At 37.8% G+C, this 16,237-nt stretch overlaps 2 protein-coding genes across 2 annotated transcripts; both read right to left on the minus strand.

Annotated features, from left to right (window-relative positions):
• Window positions 1-495: 495 nt before the first annotated feature.
• Window positions 496-5,920, minus strand: LOC127877147 (carboxylesterase NlhH-like). The gene is made up of 6 exons (XM_052422800.1): window positions 5,680-5,920; window positions 4,194-4,292; window positions 3,662-3,782; window positions 3,171-3,234; window positions 2,660-2,781; window positions 496-2,397 (listed from the first exon to the last, which is right to left on the minus strand). The coding sequence occupies exons 1-6, from the start codon at window positions 5,821-5,823 to the stop codon at window positions 1,730-1,732; spliced, it is 1,218 nt and encodes a 405-aa protein (XP_052278760.1). The 5' UTR covers window positions 5,824-5,920; the 3' UTR covers window positions 496-1,729.
• Window positions 5,921-7,956: 2,036 nt separating this feature from the next.
• On the minus strand, window positions 7,957-11,552 carry LOC127877149 (FMRFamide receptor-like). Its single transcript, XM_052422804.1, has 4 exons — window positions 11,418-11,552; window positions 10,677-11,165; window positions 9,755-10,180; window positions 7,957-9,526 (listed from the first exon to the last, which is right to left on the minus strand). Exons 2-4 carry the CDS (start codon window positions 11,142-11,144, stop codon window positions 9,275-9,277), a joined length of 1,146 nt encoding a protein of 381 aa, XP_052278764.1. The 5' UTR covers window positions 11,145-11,165; window positions 11,418-11,552; the 3' UTR covers window positions 7,957-9,274.
• Window positions 11,553-16,237: the final 4,685 nt, after the last annotated feature.

Genomic DNA, 16,237 nt, shown 5'->3' on the forward strand with positions numbered 1-16,237 from the left:
TAAATATATATATATATATATATATATATATATATATATATATATATATATATATATATATATATATATATATATATATATTTGTGTTGGCGCGTTCCCGCTGCCCCTCGCCTCGATGAACCCAGGCCTGTCTTTCATGCGTGTTTTTTTTTATATATTGTACATCTTTCCAACAGTTTGATGAGTTTGAAGAATTGTGTGTAAATAGTCATCAGTATAGCCGGGTAAACGTTTGGAAAATCCTTCTATTTCAAGTACATGGAGAATCCTTCTATTTCAAGTACATGGAGAATCCTTCTATTTCAAGTACGAAATTTGCGGTAATTATTTGAGAACTTAACAGTTTTCCAAACAGTAATTCTATAGCGTAAAGAACCAACTTATGGTCCTTTTTTTGTTATTGAAAATCCATGTACCTACTGAAATATGTTTACTTCTTCAGAAAAAAAGATATGTAATTAATGAAGGGACCTAAAATTAGCACAAAGAAGCATGAACGATGAGTTGTGTGTACATCATATATAAGGACAAAGACAATGTTAATGTAGCAGAAATCACACGCAAGTTATCAACACAATAATAAAGACAAAGACAACGCTTGTTGCATAGGGTTATAGAATGAAATGAACAAGGGGTGTAATGCATGTGCGAAAAGTGTCGTCCAAGATTAGCCTGTGAAGTCCACACAAGCTTATCAGGGACGACACTTTCCGTCGAAACTTGATTTTTGCAAAGAAGAAACTTACTGTAAACGAAAAATAGCATACAAGCGGAAAGTGTCGTCCCTGATTAGCCTGCGCGAACTGATATGACACTTTATGCACATCCATTTAACCCTCTTTTTACAGAGCACAGTCCATATTGATTCTAGGCTCATAATCAGCCGACTGTCACATTGATACATTTAACCCTCCCCCGCCTCGAACCCGCTCTTTGGATTGAAGTACCCTGTTTACTTTGGCGCAGTATGCAGCTACGCCGCATTGTGTTGTTGTTTCCATGCTATTAAGCAGCATGTACTTTAATTGGGCGCGCCAATTGACTTGCTCTTCTAAAGTCACGAAGCTTGACAAAGTTCGTACGAACGTACGTCTCGTGAACGAGTGTGTCCGATCTCGTGCGAACTTTAACATATAAGGCAACTATGAAATAACTCTCCTAAATGATTTACCGCATGTAGACACGTATCTAGGTCAATGGTCAATGTGGCAACCTTTTTTAGCTCAGAGCTCAATTACAATGTAAGAGATTATCATCCAGTACAAGTGTAACAAACAGGAACTAACAGGGGAATTATCGGACCACTTCCTAGTTAAGCGAACCGGAAATGACATCTACATGACCACTCAAATGGGATATCGGTGGTTCAAAACAACTGAAATATAACTGTTAAGTACTTGTTTACATATCACGTATGACATTCAAACCGTCGTATCCACTAACGTTGTTCATTTCGAAATGTGTGTCCAGAATCGCGATTATTTCAGTATCGCGTTTGTCCATAAACCAATGCGGCCACGCATTAATAGTTATCCGAAACAATTGTAAGATTTTTACGCGCTCTTTTTGAAATCAGCGTATCGTTTTCTATATTAGTAGCTTCTGCCATTCACCAAACCCTCATATCTTATGCTTTTTAAGAAGTAAATTGACGCACGACTAGCTTTCGAATGTGGCAAAGGTATCTGAACACAAAAGCAAATTAAATGTTAAGTAATTTCAATAATTGTTAGTGATTAAGAGCTTTTATAATAAACGCGGCCGCTTTGCCAATCTCACGCTTAGCATTGCTGTCAATGTCAGCAAAATTCAAGAAGCCGTGTTCTTCGTGCGGACAGTAGGCGTGTTCGACCTTCACCCCAACGCGTCTCAGACGCTCCACGAGGATGAAACTCTCGTCACGTAGCGCGTCGAACTCCGCTGTGAGCACATACGTGGGCGGAAGTTTAGACATGACGTCATCAGACGCCATGAGGGGCGCAATCATCGGGTCTCTTATCTTGCTCCTTATTTCCCGTAACACTGTGTCACTTGGCTTTGCATTGTTATTACCAGGGCGGTTTACCTTCTTAGATTCTTTCTGTAGGAATTCAGGTAAGAGCTCAGGGGATATGAAATCTTCATAGGTAACGAGCGTTTCCTCATCGATGTGTTCTCTGTTATACAGAATGCTAAAATATTGCCTGTGACCGAAAATGTAAGTGAGCCAATAATTAATCATCAACGTTTTAGTGAGAAAGCACGGGCCGTATTCATACGTATGGTAGGACGGCAGGTCAAAGTTGAACAGCTGTATGGCCGGATAGTCCAGCGACAGGGCGGAGATCGCCGGAAGTTCCACTTCTGACGTGAGGTTTAGAACCAGTGCAAGAGCTAGATTTCCACCCGCACTGTCTCCTGTAATATAGTAAATAATATTTTGCGTTAGTGCATGATTAATGATAATGTTTTGATCATTAAAATGTTAAATAGCTATTTCACCCTAGAGACAACCCGAAAGAGTCAGTTTTATTATTAAACAATAAGATAAAAAATTAATGTATACGTTATATTATTCATAGAGTCTTTTAAAATAGGTTACATAGCATGACTATTTTTATTGGTAGCTTAGAATAAGTGTTTTGAAAGAAATGGCCATTTGAAATAATCTTTTGATTACCCTTCACTGCAATTCGGTTTTTGTCCACATGGTACATATCAGCGTGACTTAAGAAGTGTTTGGTTGCTGTGATGACGTCATTAAGCGGTACAGGATACAGGTGTTCCGGGGACCGCCGGTAGCTGCACGAATAAATTGAGAGCTGTCACGCTCGAATCCGCACGTAAAGGGTGGACAAGTTAGTGATTCACTGTGCGACCTTTTTCATCCGCACGTTAACCCGTGACGCGTTATTAAACCTACCCGTAATTAAAGTGTACGTTGCGACCATGGTGGTATGTAAAGCAACTATGTGTATTTGTCACGTTTACTTTTGTTTAAAAAACACTGGTAGAAATGAGTTTGAGGGAAATTATTGGTCAATACACCGCAATTCAATAGATCTTCTGTTTTAGTTAATGCATATAACTTTACTTCTTTACCAAAACAAAGGGCGACACGCATTGGTATCCTTATTTTATTAACAAAAAAAATCAAATAAATAAAAAAAGAAGTACAAAGATTCACTCACTCAATAGACGCTACGACACTATTAGTCGCTCTCACCAGTTCTCGACAAACCGGGCCATAGTGGGCTGAAACAGAACGGTACCCCGCAAAGACAGCATTTAAGCCTCGTTCTGTGAAAATGGGTGTCAATGCATGTGCGAAAAGTGTCTTCCCAGATTAGCCTGTGCGGTCGACCCTTTCCGCCAGAGCCTAGTTTTTCCTTAAGAAGAGACTTCATTTAAACGAGAAATTCCATGAAAGCGGAAAGTGTGGCTCGTGTTTATGTTTATTATAGGGAAAGATCCACGACCAAAAAACTTACAGGGTATTAAACGACTCAAGATAGTTTTTTTTTAATTAATTTGCGTCGGTTTGGAATTCTCTTAGTAATACACATGTATTTAATGTTTATTATCACGATATTGTAAAGATTTATATTTTCACTAGATTAGAGGGTATGAGGTGGAAGCAATAATAGGCGATTTATATTTATTATTAAGCCATGGAATGTACCGGGTGACATGAGCGCCCAGCCACCTCCGTGTATGTGGATGATTGCGGGTTGAAGACCGGGCAATGCCGCTGCGGGCCGGTAGAGCAGCACGGGAACTCCCGCCATCGTCGTCCACTCTTCCTGGATAAAAAACACACGAGTCTAACAGCATATGTACCATTTATAGGTGGGGGAGGGGGGTAGGGTTTGGACGGGTTGGCTACTAAAATATAACGCATGGTTTGTGTACAAGTCATAATTTGACCGTAATTTGGCCGTAATAGGGGCCAATTAGATGTAACTTCCTTATAGAATACTTTATAGAACTATTAATAGAGACCAACTGAGCGCAAGAAATATACTTCAATTGCTTATGAATATGGCTGCATTGAAACAGTCGGGCGGTAGCAGATAGCTAAAATGCGTTTAGTTCTCGCACTTGTTTAAATTTAATAAGCGTATGAGCTTTTTACTATAAAACGCTTAAAACGGAATTTGTGAAAACAATAATCAAAGTACCGCCTAGAAACACTGACCAGCTTAATGACTTACAGTGACGTCAGGCGAGGGTCTGTTCATTATCAGCATGACGTCAGTCATTGCGCGCGTTATGTTGATCGGACTGAAACCTAGGGCGCCTCCGGTGACGCTCTGAAACAGTGAATACGTTAAAAGCTCTTTTAGAGATTTGAAAAGTTAAGAGAATTGCTCGTATCAAATCCCGGGCGTTATTTCATGCCATGCAATGCTGGTCGATTCGAATACCACGCGATGATAGTCGATTCGAATACCACGCGATGATAGTGGATTAGAATACCACGCGATGATAGTCGATTAGAATACCACGCGATGATAGTCGATTCGAATACCACGCGATGATGGTCGATTCGAATGCTAAGCGATGATACACGATTCGAAAACCGGGTATTACGAAATAACGATTTTGTGTAGGAAATTGATTCATTTTCTACCTAGAAAACGTTGCAAAGCTATTATCTTTACAGATATTGAAGATGATACTCTCGATTGCAGTGGTAACCAATAGGGAGGTAACCCATGTGTTTAACTGTGTTGAAATCTTTCTTAAAATGCGTAATACATAATTGATCTAAAACGTCGATTAGCTTGGTATTTATCCATCGATCTTTGGAAAAAGTATGCACTTTTACCCCTAAAAGAAAGGCTTTATCCATTTTATAATATGGGCTCACAAAAATAGAAATAAAACTATTTTGGTGCATTAAGATAGCACATAAAGCAGATATGCATTATAGAATTGCTGAAACATAACACCGTTCAAATGATTTGAAAATACAAATGTATGAAAGATCAATGCGTTTGTTGCATACATTATTTGTGCCGCGCTCTGTGAAAGGGGGGATTTAATGCATGTTTGTAAATTATCGTCCAAAATTAGCCTGTGCAGTCAACACAGGCTAATCAGGGACGACACTTTTCGCCTAAACTTGTTTTTTCTTAGAGATTCTTTCTGTAAACGAAAAATACCATAAAAGCGGGAAGTGTCGTCCCTGATTAACCTGTTTGGACACGGACGACACTTTACGCATATTCATTAAACCACCTTTTCATAGAGCATGGTCCATTTACAGCGGTGGTTCATAACATGCATCTCAAGAATTAAACATTGCAAGACGTTTAAACCATAATAACCTTAGTTATAACCTTAAAACTTGCCTAGAATTTACGAGTTTTCGGTAATTAATATTAGTACTACGCATTTTGAGACACATGTTTTGTCTGCAGTTTGTGACATCTGCTGCAACTTACTCGACGTTCTGGGAAGTAAATGCATAATGGAACACACAATTTGCGTTCGCATTGACTCGAAAAGAGAATATTATTTTAAAAATATACGGTTATCGCTCTTTAAAGCTATATAGCATTCTGCTCGACAATATGATATACTTTTTATTTATGGCAATATTGTTCCAGCGGAATAGCAACCTATAAAAAGTATCGCTTAACTCGCGTCGAAGGTTTCATTGATTAGACTAAAACTCCAAAAACACTTACTTACCACGGCGTGTATTAACTTCACGTGGAGGCCGGCGAGAGTTTTCAGCCACAGGTTGCTGGCGGAATTCGGGAACACGGGCCGGAAGTAGATGGCAACTGTCGCAATCAAGGCGCTTAAAGCAAACAAGCCTTTGAAGAGCTTCATAATGTCTCTTTACATCAGTTCGAACGTGAGTAGAATAGAACATGTTCTAAATATTATTAAATTTACCTATATAAGTATTTGTAGTTACTGATAACACCACCGCGTGAACGTAAATCGTTGAATAAATAAATATCATATGCGGTTACGAATTTACGTGTTTGAGTAGGACAACTTTTAACGGCCTGTGTTATCCACTTTCTTATCGAACCGGCTTTCAGCTTTGTGTAAACATATATTAAAATACCGGTATAACAGCAGCATGATGACCATGATCATGATATTGGTTATACGCGGTTACGAATTTACGTGTTTGAGTATGATACATTTCATCATCATCATCATCATCATCACCATCATCAACATCACAATCATCAACATCATCATCATCATTTTCGTCGTCGTCGTCATCGCCATAATAATAATAATCATCATCATCATCATCATCATCATCATCATTATCATTATTATCATCATCATCATCATCATCATCATAATCATCATCATCATCGTCGTCATCGTCATCGTTTTCGTTATCATTATCATTCAATTTGCCGTGAATGTACATTGATAGTAAATTACACCTTGTGTCAAATAAATAAATGTCCTACGAAATGTAAAAAATCCGTTAAACAATTATTGAAACTTCACTCTCTTGAGATGAGAAAATGGTTAAGAAATTCCACTTTGAATACTGGTTGCCATGAGATCCATGCGTTTTTCTTCCTCTATTTCAGTTACAAGAGTACTGTGAATACTTCCTTACTTGCGTTATAGTAACGACCTCATCATTTATATGTAACACAAAAGAAAACCGAAAACGCAAATACAACGCACTTCTTATTCACAGTACATCTTTGTTGTATCATTACTCTTTTTTTCTACAAATTTGTTGAAGTTTTGAATCTCAGTAACATTTAAGATTCACATTTAAGTTTCTACTTAGCAAAAGTCCAGTTTAGGCGGAAAGTGTCGTCCCTGATTAGCCTGTGCGGACTCCATAGGCTAATCTGAGGCAAATCTTTACGCACATGCATTAAACCCCCTTTTCACAGAGCACGGCCCAAATTTAAATGCGTGGATGTATCCCCTTTAAACGGGGGCATCGCAGTTAGGCATGGGTGCATGATAATAGAGCCTGCACGCTTCAGGGAAAACCTAGAATATGCTTACAGCAAACAGTGTCCGAGTAATGCCATGGCCATTTTAAATCAAGCCCTTACTTGAACCCGATAAAATGGGTTTGGACCTGCTCAAGAGAAAGCTGAGGGCCATGACGCACCAACATTAACGTGCACGTGATTTGAACTGGAATCGGGCATTGAGTCCACAACACTACATGAAACATACTTTTGCATCAATGAGGGAAGATGTCGCGCTTTCATTGCATCGCAAGGTTTATACAAAGTAATGAACTGCGCACTTCGAATGTGTTAACTGATTTGTGAAAAGAAATGGTTCTCGGCATGCACTTGTAAACTAGTTTGATATGCTTGATTTACATATCTGTACAAAATATCAAGTTGACGTTTGGAAAATATGTCAAGTGTATTGTTTAACAACAAAATAAAAAAAATACACGCAACTGCCGAACTTCTATATTTAGAATATTTCTTACAGAAATTCCTTTAAGCAAACAGCGCAAACCCTGATGAGACGCCGCATGATGCGGCGTCTCATCTGGGTCTACGCTGTTTGCCAAGGCCTTTTTTCTAGACGTTAGGCATAAATGGATTAATGAATATACTGTATACCTTTGTTTCACTGTATGCAACACTTATATTTATGGACTTTTCAGTCTGAGAATATCATATGTTCTGTATAATTAAACACTATATTACTCAAAATAAGTTACTATATAACTTGGAAATACAATATTATATTACCGGTATTAAAAAAATAAAAGCATTCCATTTAAAGTGATTTGTTTAATGGAAACGGTAGTTGCTTGTATAAGATTGTGCATATATATGTGCTTTCTAAAGGTTTCGAAATGTGCATATTTTCAAATTATTTTCTCTGTATCATTTCAGAACTAGCGCCTGAACTTAACAGATGGAGGTTATGTTCACTTGTGTTATTGAATTTATAAATTCAAACAATTTGTGTGCACCATTCAATATCCATAAAAACCGGTGTTGTATATCATTTATTTCATACGTATGTTTTACGCAGAGATTTGTATTATGGTACTGGGCATAACGAAATGTTTTAACATTTTCATGCATGATTCGATACGATACTGTATAACTCAACATACTGATTATCATAATAATTAGATAACAACAAGCGAAGACTGAAAATGGCGCGGCAGAGGCCGAAGCATATCCCCATGCCGTATGTTTGACCCATGGGGCGCCCCAGGGTTGGTAATGGGGTCATGCATAGTTGAGATTTACCGTATTGTCATAAGAAATGTTCAGTATCAATTGGAAGTAAACCGGTGTAGAAATGAAGAAGTTAATGTAAAATAACATAAAACAAGAGATGTATTTGTCAAAAACACAATGCCCCCTACTGCGCCACTTTGATTTATTAAAAAAAATCATTTGGCAGGTTAATTAATTACCTCCCTTTAAAGCTTATTACTTCCCTTAGATTTGTTTTTTACCTTTGACCTTGAAGGATGACATTGACCTTGACCTTTCGCCACTCAAAATGTGCAGCTCCATGAGATACACATGCATGCCACATGCATGCCAAATATCAAGTTTCTATCTTCAATATTGCAAAAGTTATGGCCAATGTTAAAGTACATAACATAAAAAATGAGTGAAAATCACTGACCCGGCCACCCCCCAACCCCCATAACTTTTGACCCAGGGGTCAGATCAAAATTCAAGGGTTGCACATATGCTCATAACTACCATGTGTGTAAGTTTTAAGGTTCTAGTGCTTATAGTGTAGGAGGAGATAGTGGCAAGGACGGACGGACAGACAGACATGATTTCTTATTTTATTAATTCATAATGGGTTAGATATATTCATGTCAACAAGTCATGTGATTTGATATCGGGCAAATTGCATGTGAAGACTTGACCACATGTTTTACCGCTTGCTATCGGTCTTTAACATCGAAAGTAATTAAAGCTACATCCGTCCTTTGGTCAAATGTTAAGAATGTAAATTGTGTCGCACAGCTTTTCCTTTAAGTGTTAAGGTCCAGAGGTTTCGATTGACGTCATCATCCGGAACATATGGATGATTAGTATTTCTCAATGGCTCTGAGTGGACATACGGCTAACGATGAACAACCAATTAACTGTTGCATGAAAGTGCATTTTAGATGTCATGAAAAAACAAAGCGAAAACAAAAACTAATCACACACTCGAGGTTAATGTTATTACAGCAAACACATCAAACAATAAACATATTTACTATGGCGTTATGTTGATAACTGTCTGTTCTATATTGAAACAAATATTTGTGTGATTTATTTGACTCGTAAATCAATTACGCGTGCCCTGACTTTTTTTCCGACAATGCCGACTTTGTTCTTGAAATAGCAGACGAAGATGTGCGCTCTGACATTGAGACACTCGTGGAAACGCTGAAATCACCCTGGAAACGGGAACAGACGACAGATCGGAGTTCCTTCCGAAAACGTTTGCCGCTTAAACAATACAGGAAAAAGTTGATCGAAGAGTTGATAACGATGCCTAATTTCGCGATCGAAAACGCTTTGGAAACGACCACATGGTCACCCTGCAATCAACAGTATAAAATATGTAGAGATAGCAAACGATACACATATTTGAAACATGCACTATAATGAACACTTATTTAAAAAGTTTTGCTTATACATTCATGATCGATATATATATTATTAGTATTATATATTATTTTTTACTGTTGTGCACAAAAATGCATGGCGATTGTTTGTCAATTGTCTCATAGTTGTTATTGACGACTCGAAACATCGTTGCTACATACCGACTTCAGCATGAAGAAGCACTGTGTGATGCATTGGAACGCGATCAGCACCAAGAAGGTGAAGGTAACCATGAGCAGCAAACGGGTCAACTGAGCCTCGGACTTCCGGGCCTTCTCTTTGCCCGACGACCCCCGCTTGGCGTCCATCTGCCGGTTGATACTGGTTACCCGCTGTATAATGAGCATGTTCAGCGTGAAAATAGTGGCCCAAGGGACAAGCACGAGGATCATGCAGTGTATCCAGAATTCATAGTTAATGCTTCCGGTGCTGCTGCCGTATTCCGTGAAGCGAAAGCCAATGTCAGAGGCGTTACGCTCGACGTCGGGCACGGGTTCGTACGTAGCGAAGTGCGGTGTATTGACAAAGAAACACAGGAGGGTTATTAGACCGAGACCTATCCAAGCCCTTTTCTCGCTGCACATTTCCTGAACGAAAATAAAGAGTTCCGTATAATACAAGATATCCTTCGACATTACATAAACGAGAAAAGTAGTAATGTGTTACCAATAACATCGACAAACAATATTAAAGGTATGTAGTATAAACTTTATTAATACCCATTCTTAAAATACGATAATGGAATCCATGCCGACATATATATTATATATACATGTAACCTTCTTTCTTTAGAAATGTTTTGTTCATTTCAAGTTAATTTTGTGAAAATGATTGAATGCTTAAATAAAGGGAACATAATTGAATTGGCAGAAATGATGGAAACTCATCTTGGATTTCCAAACAAGTTTAGGTTCGGCAAAAAATAGCATGGCCTGACTTGTGGAAACAAGCAACTTGTTTCGCTTTATAAATCTTACGTTATTGTTAACTTTAATTCTGGATTTAAGGTAACATACGATACAAAAAAAGGACACCGCTTACGATTTAGCAACTTGTTGCAAGACATTTTTCAGAATGTTCTACCTTAGCTTTGTTGATCCAGCACACCTGTATGTAGCGATCCACGGTGACGCCGACGGTGAACCAGATACTGCACACCACGAACAGGAAGAAAATCGGGTAGCCAACGTACGCAAAGAACGCTCCGTACGCCGACGAAGTCGCGATGGAGGGCCAGAACTTTAATATACTGTCGGTCAGCATGAAAAACACAAGCAGCCCCATGTCCGCTATTGCCTGACCGATCAGATACGTGCCCGTGGACGAGCGCATCTTCCGCCGTCGCCATACGAGTACGGATAATATATTGCCGACGAGTCCGAGGCAGACGAAAATAGGTCCGATAATGGCGCTTGAAACGAAGTGCATTTTGTCGGCAAATTCCATCCCCATCGAGTCCGCTTGGACCATTGGATCAATGTCTGTTACCGAGATGTTGCCGATGATGGTGTTGTTTGTGACAGACACCGGTGATATTAAAGTTGTATTCATTTTATCCTTGTAAAAAGGCGTCTGAAAACATCGGCGAAGACACGTGTTTCAACAAAAACAGTAGCATGAATATAATGAATATTATAATAATAATAATAATAATAATAATAATAATAATAACAATAATAATAATAATAATAATAATAATAATAATAATAATAATAATATTATTATTATTATTATTATTATTTCTATTATTATAAAATATATATATTATATAATGTTTAATACTTTAAGTATATTATTTTTATGAAACAACATTTCTTTACTGACCTTTAAGTCTATGTCCGCGATTGCAAAGTGACAACCATTCGTCAAAAAGCGACCTTTTTCAGGAAGGGGTGACAATTGTTTATATAGATTTCAAGATTTCAAAATGTCTAGCCATAAGTCATAAAACAGCCAATCAATAGGCACGGACACTTAATTCATTTTCTTGCTTTTCAAGTGCTTTGAACGTAGCGAGTCAAGTAGTGTATGCTCGGGTCGAGAGACAGAATACGCATCTAGCATACATAGTAACGTTTGGCCATTTGATCCTCGCTCTAGAAAAACGGGCTTATGAATGTTCGTAAAGTGTCGTCCCAGATTGGTCTGTGCAGTTCGCTCAGAATAATCAGGGACGACAAGTGCCACATAGACTGGATTTTCGTTTAGAAAAGTCTTCAGTTGAACGAAACATTACTTAAAAGAGGGAAGTGTCGTCCCAGATAAGCCTGTGCGGACTGCACATGCTTATCTGAGACGACACTGTACACAAATTCATGCTCCCAGAACGAGCTTGGTGAAAGCAATGGCCTGCTAAATCATAAGAAAAATAAACTTAAGAAGACGCTTTCAGTGAAATCAATAAAACGTATACAATTAACAATAAAATTCATTGATTCCCGTTTTAAAGGGATCTTTTCACGCTTTGGTAAATTGACAAAATTGAAAAAAGTTGTTTCAGATTCGCAAATTTTCGTTTTAGTTATGATATTTGTGAGGAAACAGTAATACTGAACATTTACCATGGTCTAATATAGCCATTATATGCATCTTTTGACGATTTTAAAACCTAAAAATTATAAAGCGTTGCAACGCGAAACGATTGAATAATTTGGAGAGTTGTGTTTTTGTCGTTAAATTTTGTGAAACTAAGAAGATTGCTTATATAAGGTATAAAATACGTCAAGGTTGTGTACTCGGCGGAATAGCTCAGTAGGCTAAAGCGTTTTTACTTCAGGACTCTAGCAGGACTCCAGGGGTCACTGGTTCGAAACCTGCTCCGGGCAATGTTCTTTTCCTTTTTTTAATTTTATTCTTGATTTTTTACTGGAGCTTTTACGATCCAATGTTTACATTTATCAATATAAAGCATTTAATGAATAAGTTAAAAAATGCCAAAATCTGTGAAAAGGCCCCTTTAAAGCAACAGAAATGTACATATCCTCTCCATCTTTACGCTTACAATACAACACACTTTCCTTATGATTCAGCGATGTGCAAAGTGTAGTAGAGCATTGTTTATGAACTTTCTAACACACGTATTTTCGTTTCGTCTTAACTTTCCAATTTTCAAAACGAATTGATTGTTTAAATATAATAATGGCGTACGAAAATAAACTATTTCATGTATGCATCGCTAGCTACGGCGAAGTCTCATTTAGATGTCAAATGTTAGGGGGTATTTTTGTTTACGGAAAGTAAGTTCTTTACAAGAGGGTGATCTCAAGCTATCATGCCTCGCCCAGCAAAATTGTTTTTCAACACAAGTGATTTTCTATTTCAATGGTGAGAACAAGGAAACAGTTCAAGAAGCGTCTAGAAAATGACGAAGTGTTCTTCTTACATTATTCTTGGTATTTGACCGAATAAGTATCGTTTTGAAGGCTTGTAATTCCTTGTTTACTGACGTCAGATATTAATATTGTTCGTAGAACGGTTTTATTTAAGTTCATTTACAAATGAGCTTTGCTCTGGTGAAAAGGGACTCAATTAATGTCCCTAAAGAGTCGTCTCAGATCAGCACGTGCAGTCCCCACATGCTCATCAGGGACGACTTGTTCCGCCTAGACTTGATTTTCCTTTAGAACAGTCATCCTTTAAACGAATCAAAGTACTGACAGTACTGGTGTGACGATGCTTTTAAAGAGGATGGATATAAAAGCATATCTACATAACCACAATTGTGTATGTGGGTACGAAAATTTTGGGTACGAACAAAAATGGGTACGAAAATTTTGGGTACAAAAATTATGGAAAAAAATTGGGTACGAAAAAAAAATTGGTGACGAAAAAAAATTTGGGTATGAAAAAAATTGGGTACGAAAAAAAATTTGGGTAGGAAAAAAAAATTGGGTACGAAAACAATTGGGTACGAAAACTTTTGGGTACGAACAATATTTTTGGAGGTACGGGGAAGTAGTACCCGTGGGGAACTTGACCCATTCAGGATAACTGGGAGACGGGTTACATTCTCGATCAAACATAACAAGAAATATCTTTAAAAAGATATTCGACGTGTATTTTCTGTACCACTTATCTTTAAAAAAAACGTTCTGTTACAGTAAAACGTTTGTGGGTTATAACATTACGTTACGTAGCAGATATATTCAAAACTTAACATCTCTTTAATTACACCATGCTCTTTTATTTCACATGTATATCATACCAAACTTTATATTTCGTTGCTTCCTTTCCTAAGTTAATGAGGTTATGTGAACGGACGTGATTTCACATGCCCATGTGCATGAACATATAATGTTTTCTTTTGATTATTGTTTTTTCTCTAATTCAATAAGCTAAGGCGTGTTTCTTCGTTAAGTACGGCAATAATATCATGATGATTCCCGAAAGTAGGTAGATCTATGAGCACATAGTCGAATACGACTTGAATACGTGAGTTCGCCCATGAACACTAAATCTCCGCGATATGACCTAATATGTGTTTAAAACAGAAAACAATATCTAACAAACGAATTAATTATCAAACATAGTGTGTTCACTGCTGTGGCTATGTAATTTCTGTTTAAAAAGTAAATTAAATATGCAAAATGAGAGAGCACGCAAAAGAGCGAGTTTCATAGATTTCGCACGGCTATTATACTGTTTATATACCATACTCGCTTTAACGTTTACAAATGGCAGGTTCGAAATAATTCTTTTCTTTACACTCATGATCGCGTTAAACGTTAATAATACACGTTTTCATTCGCAATTTATTTACAGAATCACGACAAATGTCAAATATAATACAGAAAATGCATAGTTGTTTCATTGATCTATAAACATATAATGGATTGAATATAACTGATTTAAAATTAACGTTTTTAAATTATAATTAAATCTTTTTCCCAGAATATGCTGTCCTATTTATAGCTGAGCTTTCTTTTCCTTTATCAATGATAATCAGCGAGGTATGCCGATTAGAAAAATCGAGCTATCTCAATCGGACTGGCTCGGTCTTTTACATAGGTCGCCATTGTGAAGAATATTTTCATGGTATGATAACTTAGACGAGCTGCTTCGCAGCATCGTCAAAAACTACATTAAAGCAGAAAGTGGCGTCCAAGATTATGTAAGTTGTAACATAAATCTTTGCCCATACACTATTGTTACTGCAATCACCATTATACACTCCCACATACTTTGGATACACAACATAAAACAAATGACGATGAGCTATACACTTTCTGCAAAGATGAATTCGTTTAAGAAACCCGCTTCAACTGACTTAACATTAGATCTTTAGTATTCCATGTAAAGTTTTGAACGCAGCGCCAGTAAGGAATAACTGCCAGATAGTCAATGATGAACTGGTTTATTTAACTCTCAAGTGGATACAACAATTTGGTGAAAAACGCAGTTTCAATGGCAAACCTCCAACAAAGGGGAGTAACTCATGGGAATATATCATGATAACATAACAGTGGTGTAAGGGAGAGAACTCGTACTAATTATGTACTGGCGGAACCTCTTTTCCTTCAAATGAACACAACTCATACTTCATATAATAACACATACAAAATCAGTACAGGATTAGAAAATTAAACCCAATAGATTAAAAATGTCTAATGATAGAAACACAATATTTAACTTCTAAAACTATTAAGTACATAACATGTATCTTGCATATTTAGAATTTGCATCATAAAACCAAGGATAAGAAATCATTGAACAAGTCAGTCATATATACTAAGAGAACCAAACACTATTGAACATGACAAACAAACTTGCACCACTCTAATCATTCTAATACATAATCATCAAGATATTTTGGAGGCTGTCGTGAGCGTTGAGGTCTTTGCGCTGGCTCAGTGTAACCGGGCGAGGTCATACTCATAGAACTTGTTTCTGGAGACACGTGTACTTGGGGGGGTTCACAAAATGATGACGTCATATCCGGCTCATACACAATAATTGGAACTGGTTCTACACTTTCTGGCGTAGTCAATGTTGCAGGAATGCTTGAAGGTGCTGGGGAACCACTATCAGTTGGTGAATGAACACATTCGTCATCAGACTCATGGTCTGGGTCGGAGTACACTAAGGGCCTTTCGCAACACATTTTATCATACGGAACACGGTAACACTCGCTTCGTTTAACTTTATAAGATGAAGCCCGTAACTGATTTCCCGAGAACTTTTTAACAAAGCACCACTCTTCATCGCACGACACAACTAGATACCTATTGCGAGCTTTCAATTTGCTTTTATCTGAGATAAGATACACTAAATCACCGACACTTACATCACCAACACGTACCGGAACACTAGCCTTGGACTTAGATTTTTCACTGTGGGGGTGATTTTTCATACGTGAATCATGCCGCTGGAGGATCACATCACGGTCAGACACAGGGAGTTGAACATGAGTGAACTGAGAGCGTTGGGTCCACAATTCACGGGAAGACAGGCCCGTATGGCGTAGACGTGAATTCAACCTTGCGACTACAATAGCAAGGCCCATGCAAGTAACGGGGCCTCCACCTGGTTCATACCGCAACAACTCATTTTCTAGCTCTTGTATAGCCTTTTCAGCCACAGGATTCTTGTTTATGTTCTTAACACGGCCGATCTCCATCACGATGTTGAGACGTTTCAAGGCTTCG

This window comes from Dreissena polymorpha, chromosome 4 (assembly GCF_020536995.1).
Source record: "Dreissena polymorpha isolate Duluth1 chromosome 4, UMN_Dpol_1.0, whole genome shotgun sequence".
In the NCBI taxonomy this organism is placed as follows: Eukaryota; Metazoa; Mollusca; class Bivalvia; order Myida; family Dreissenidae; genus Dreissena; species Dreissena polymorpha.

Bases quoted from the DNA above. Each gene is read 5' to 3' on its own strand.
- LOC127877147 (XM_052422800.1), bottom strand. From the start codon at position 5,823: ATGAAGCTCTTCAAAGGCTTGTTTGCTTTAAGCGCCTTGATTGCGACA. The intron at 3,235-3,661 runs GTACATTCCATG...GTTCTGTTTCAG, and splicing joins CTGGGCGCTCATGTCACCCG to CCCACTATGGCCCGGTTTGT. The intron at 2,782-3,170 runs GTGAGTGAATCT...TTATTCGTGCAG, and splicing joins AGTGTCGTAGCGTCTATTGA to CTACCGGCGGTCCCCGGAAC.
- LOC127877149 (XM_052422804.1), bottom strand. From the start codon at position 11,144: ATGAATACAACTTTAATATCACCGGTGTCTGTCACAAACAACACCATC. The intron at 10,181-10,676 runs GTAGAACATTCT...ATTTTCGTTCAG, and splicing joins GCTGGATCAACAAAGCTAAG to GAAATGTGCAGCGAGAAAAG. The intron at 9,527-9,754 runs GTATGTAGCAAC...TGTTGATTGCAG, and splicing joins GCTTCTTCATGCTGAAGTCG to GGTGACCATGTGGTCGTTTC.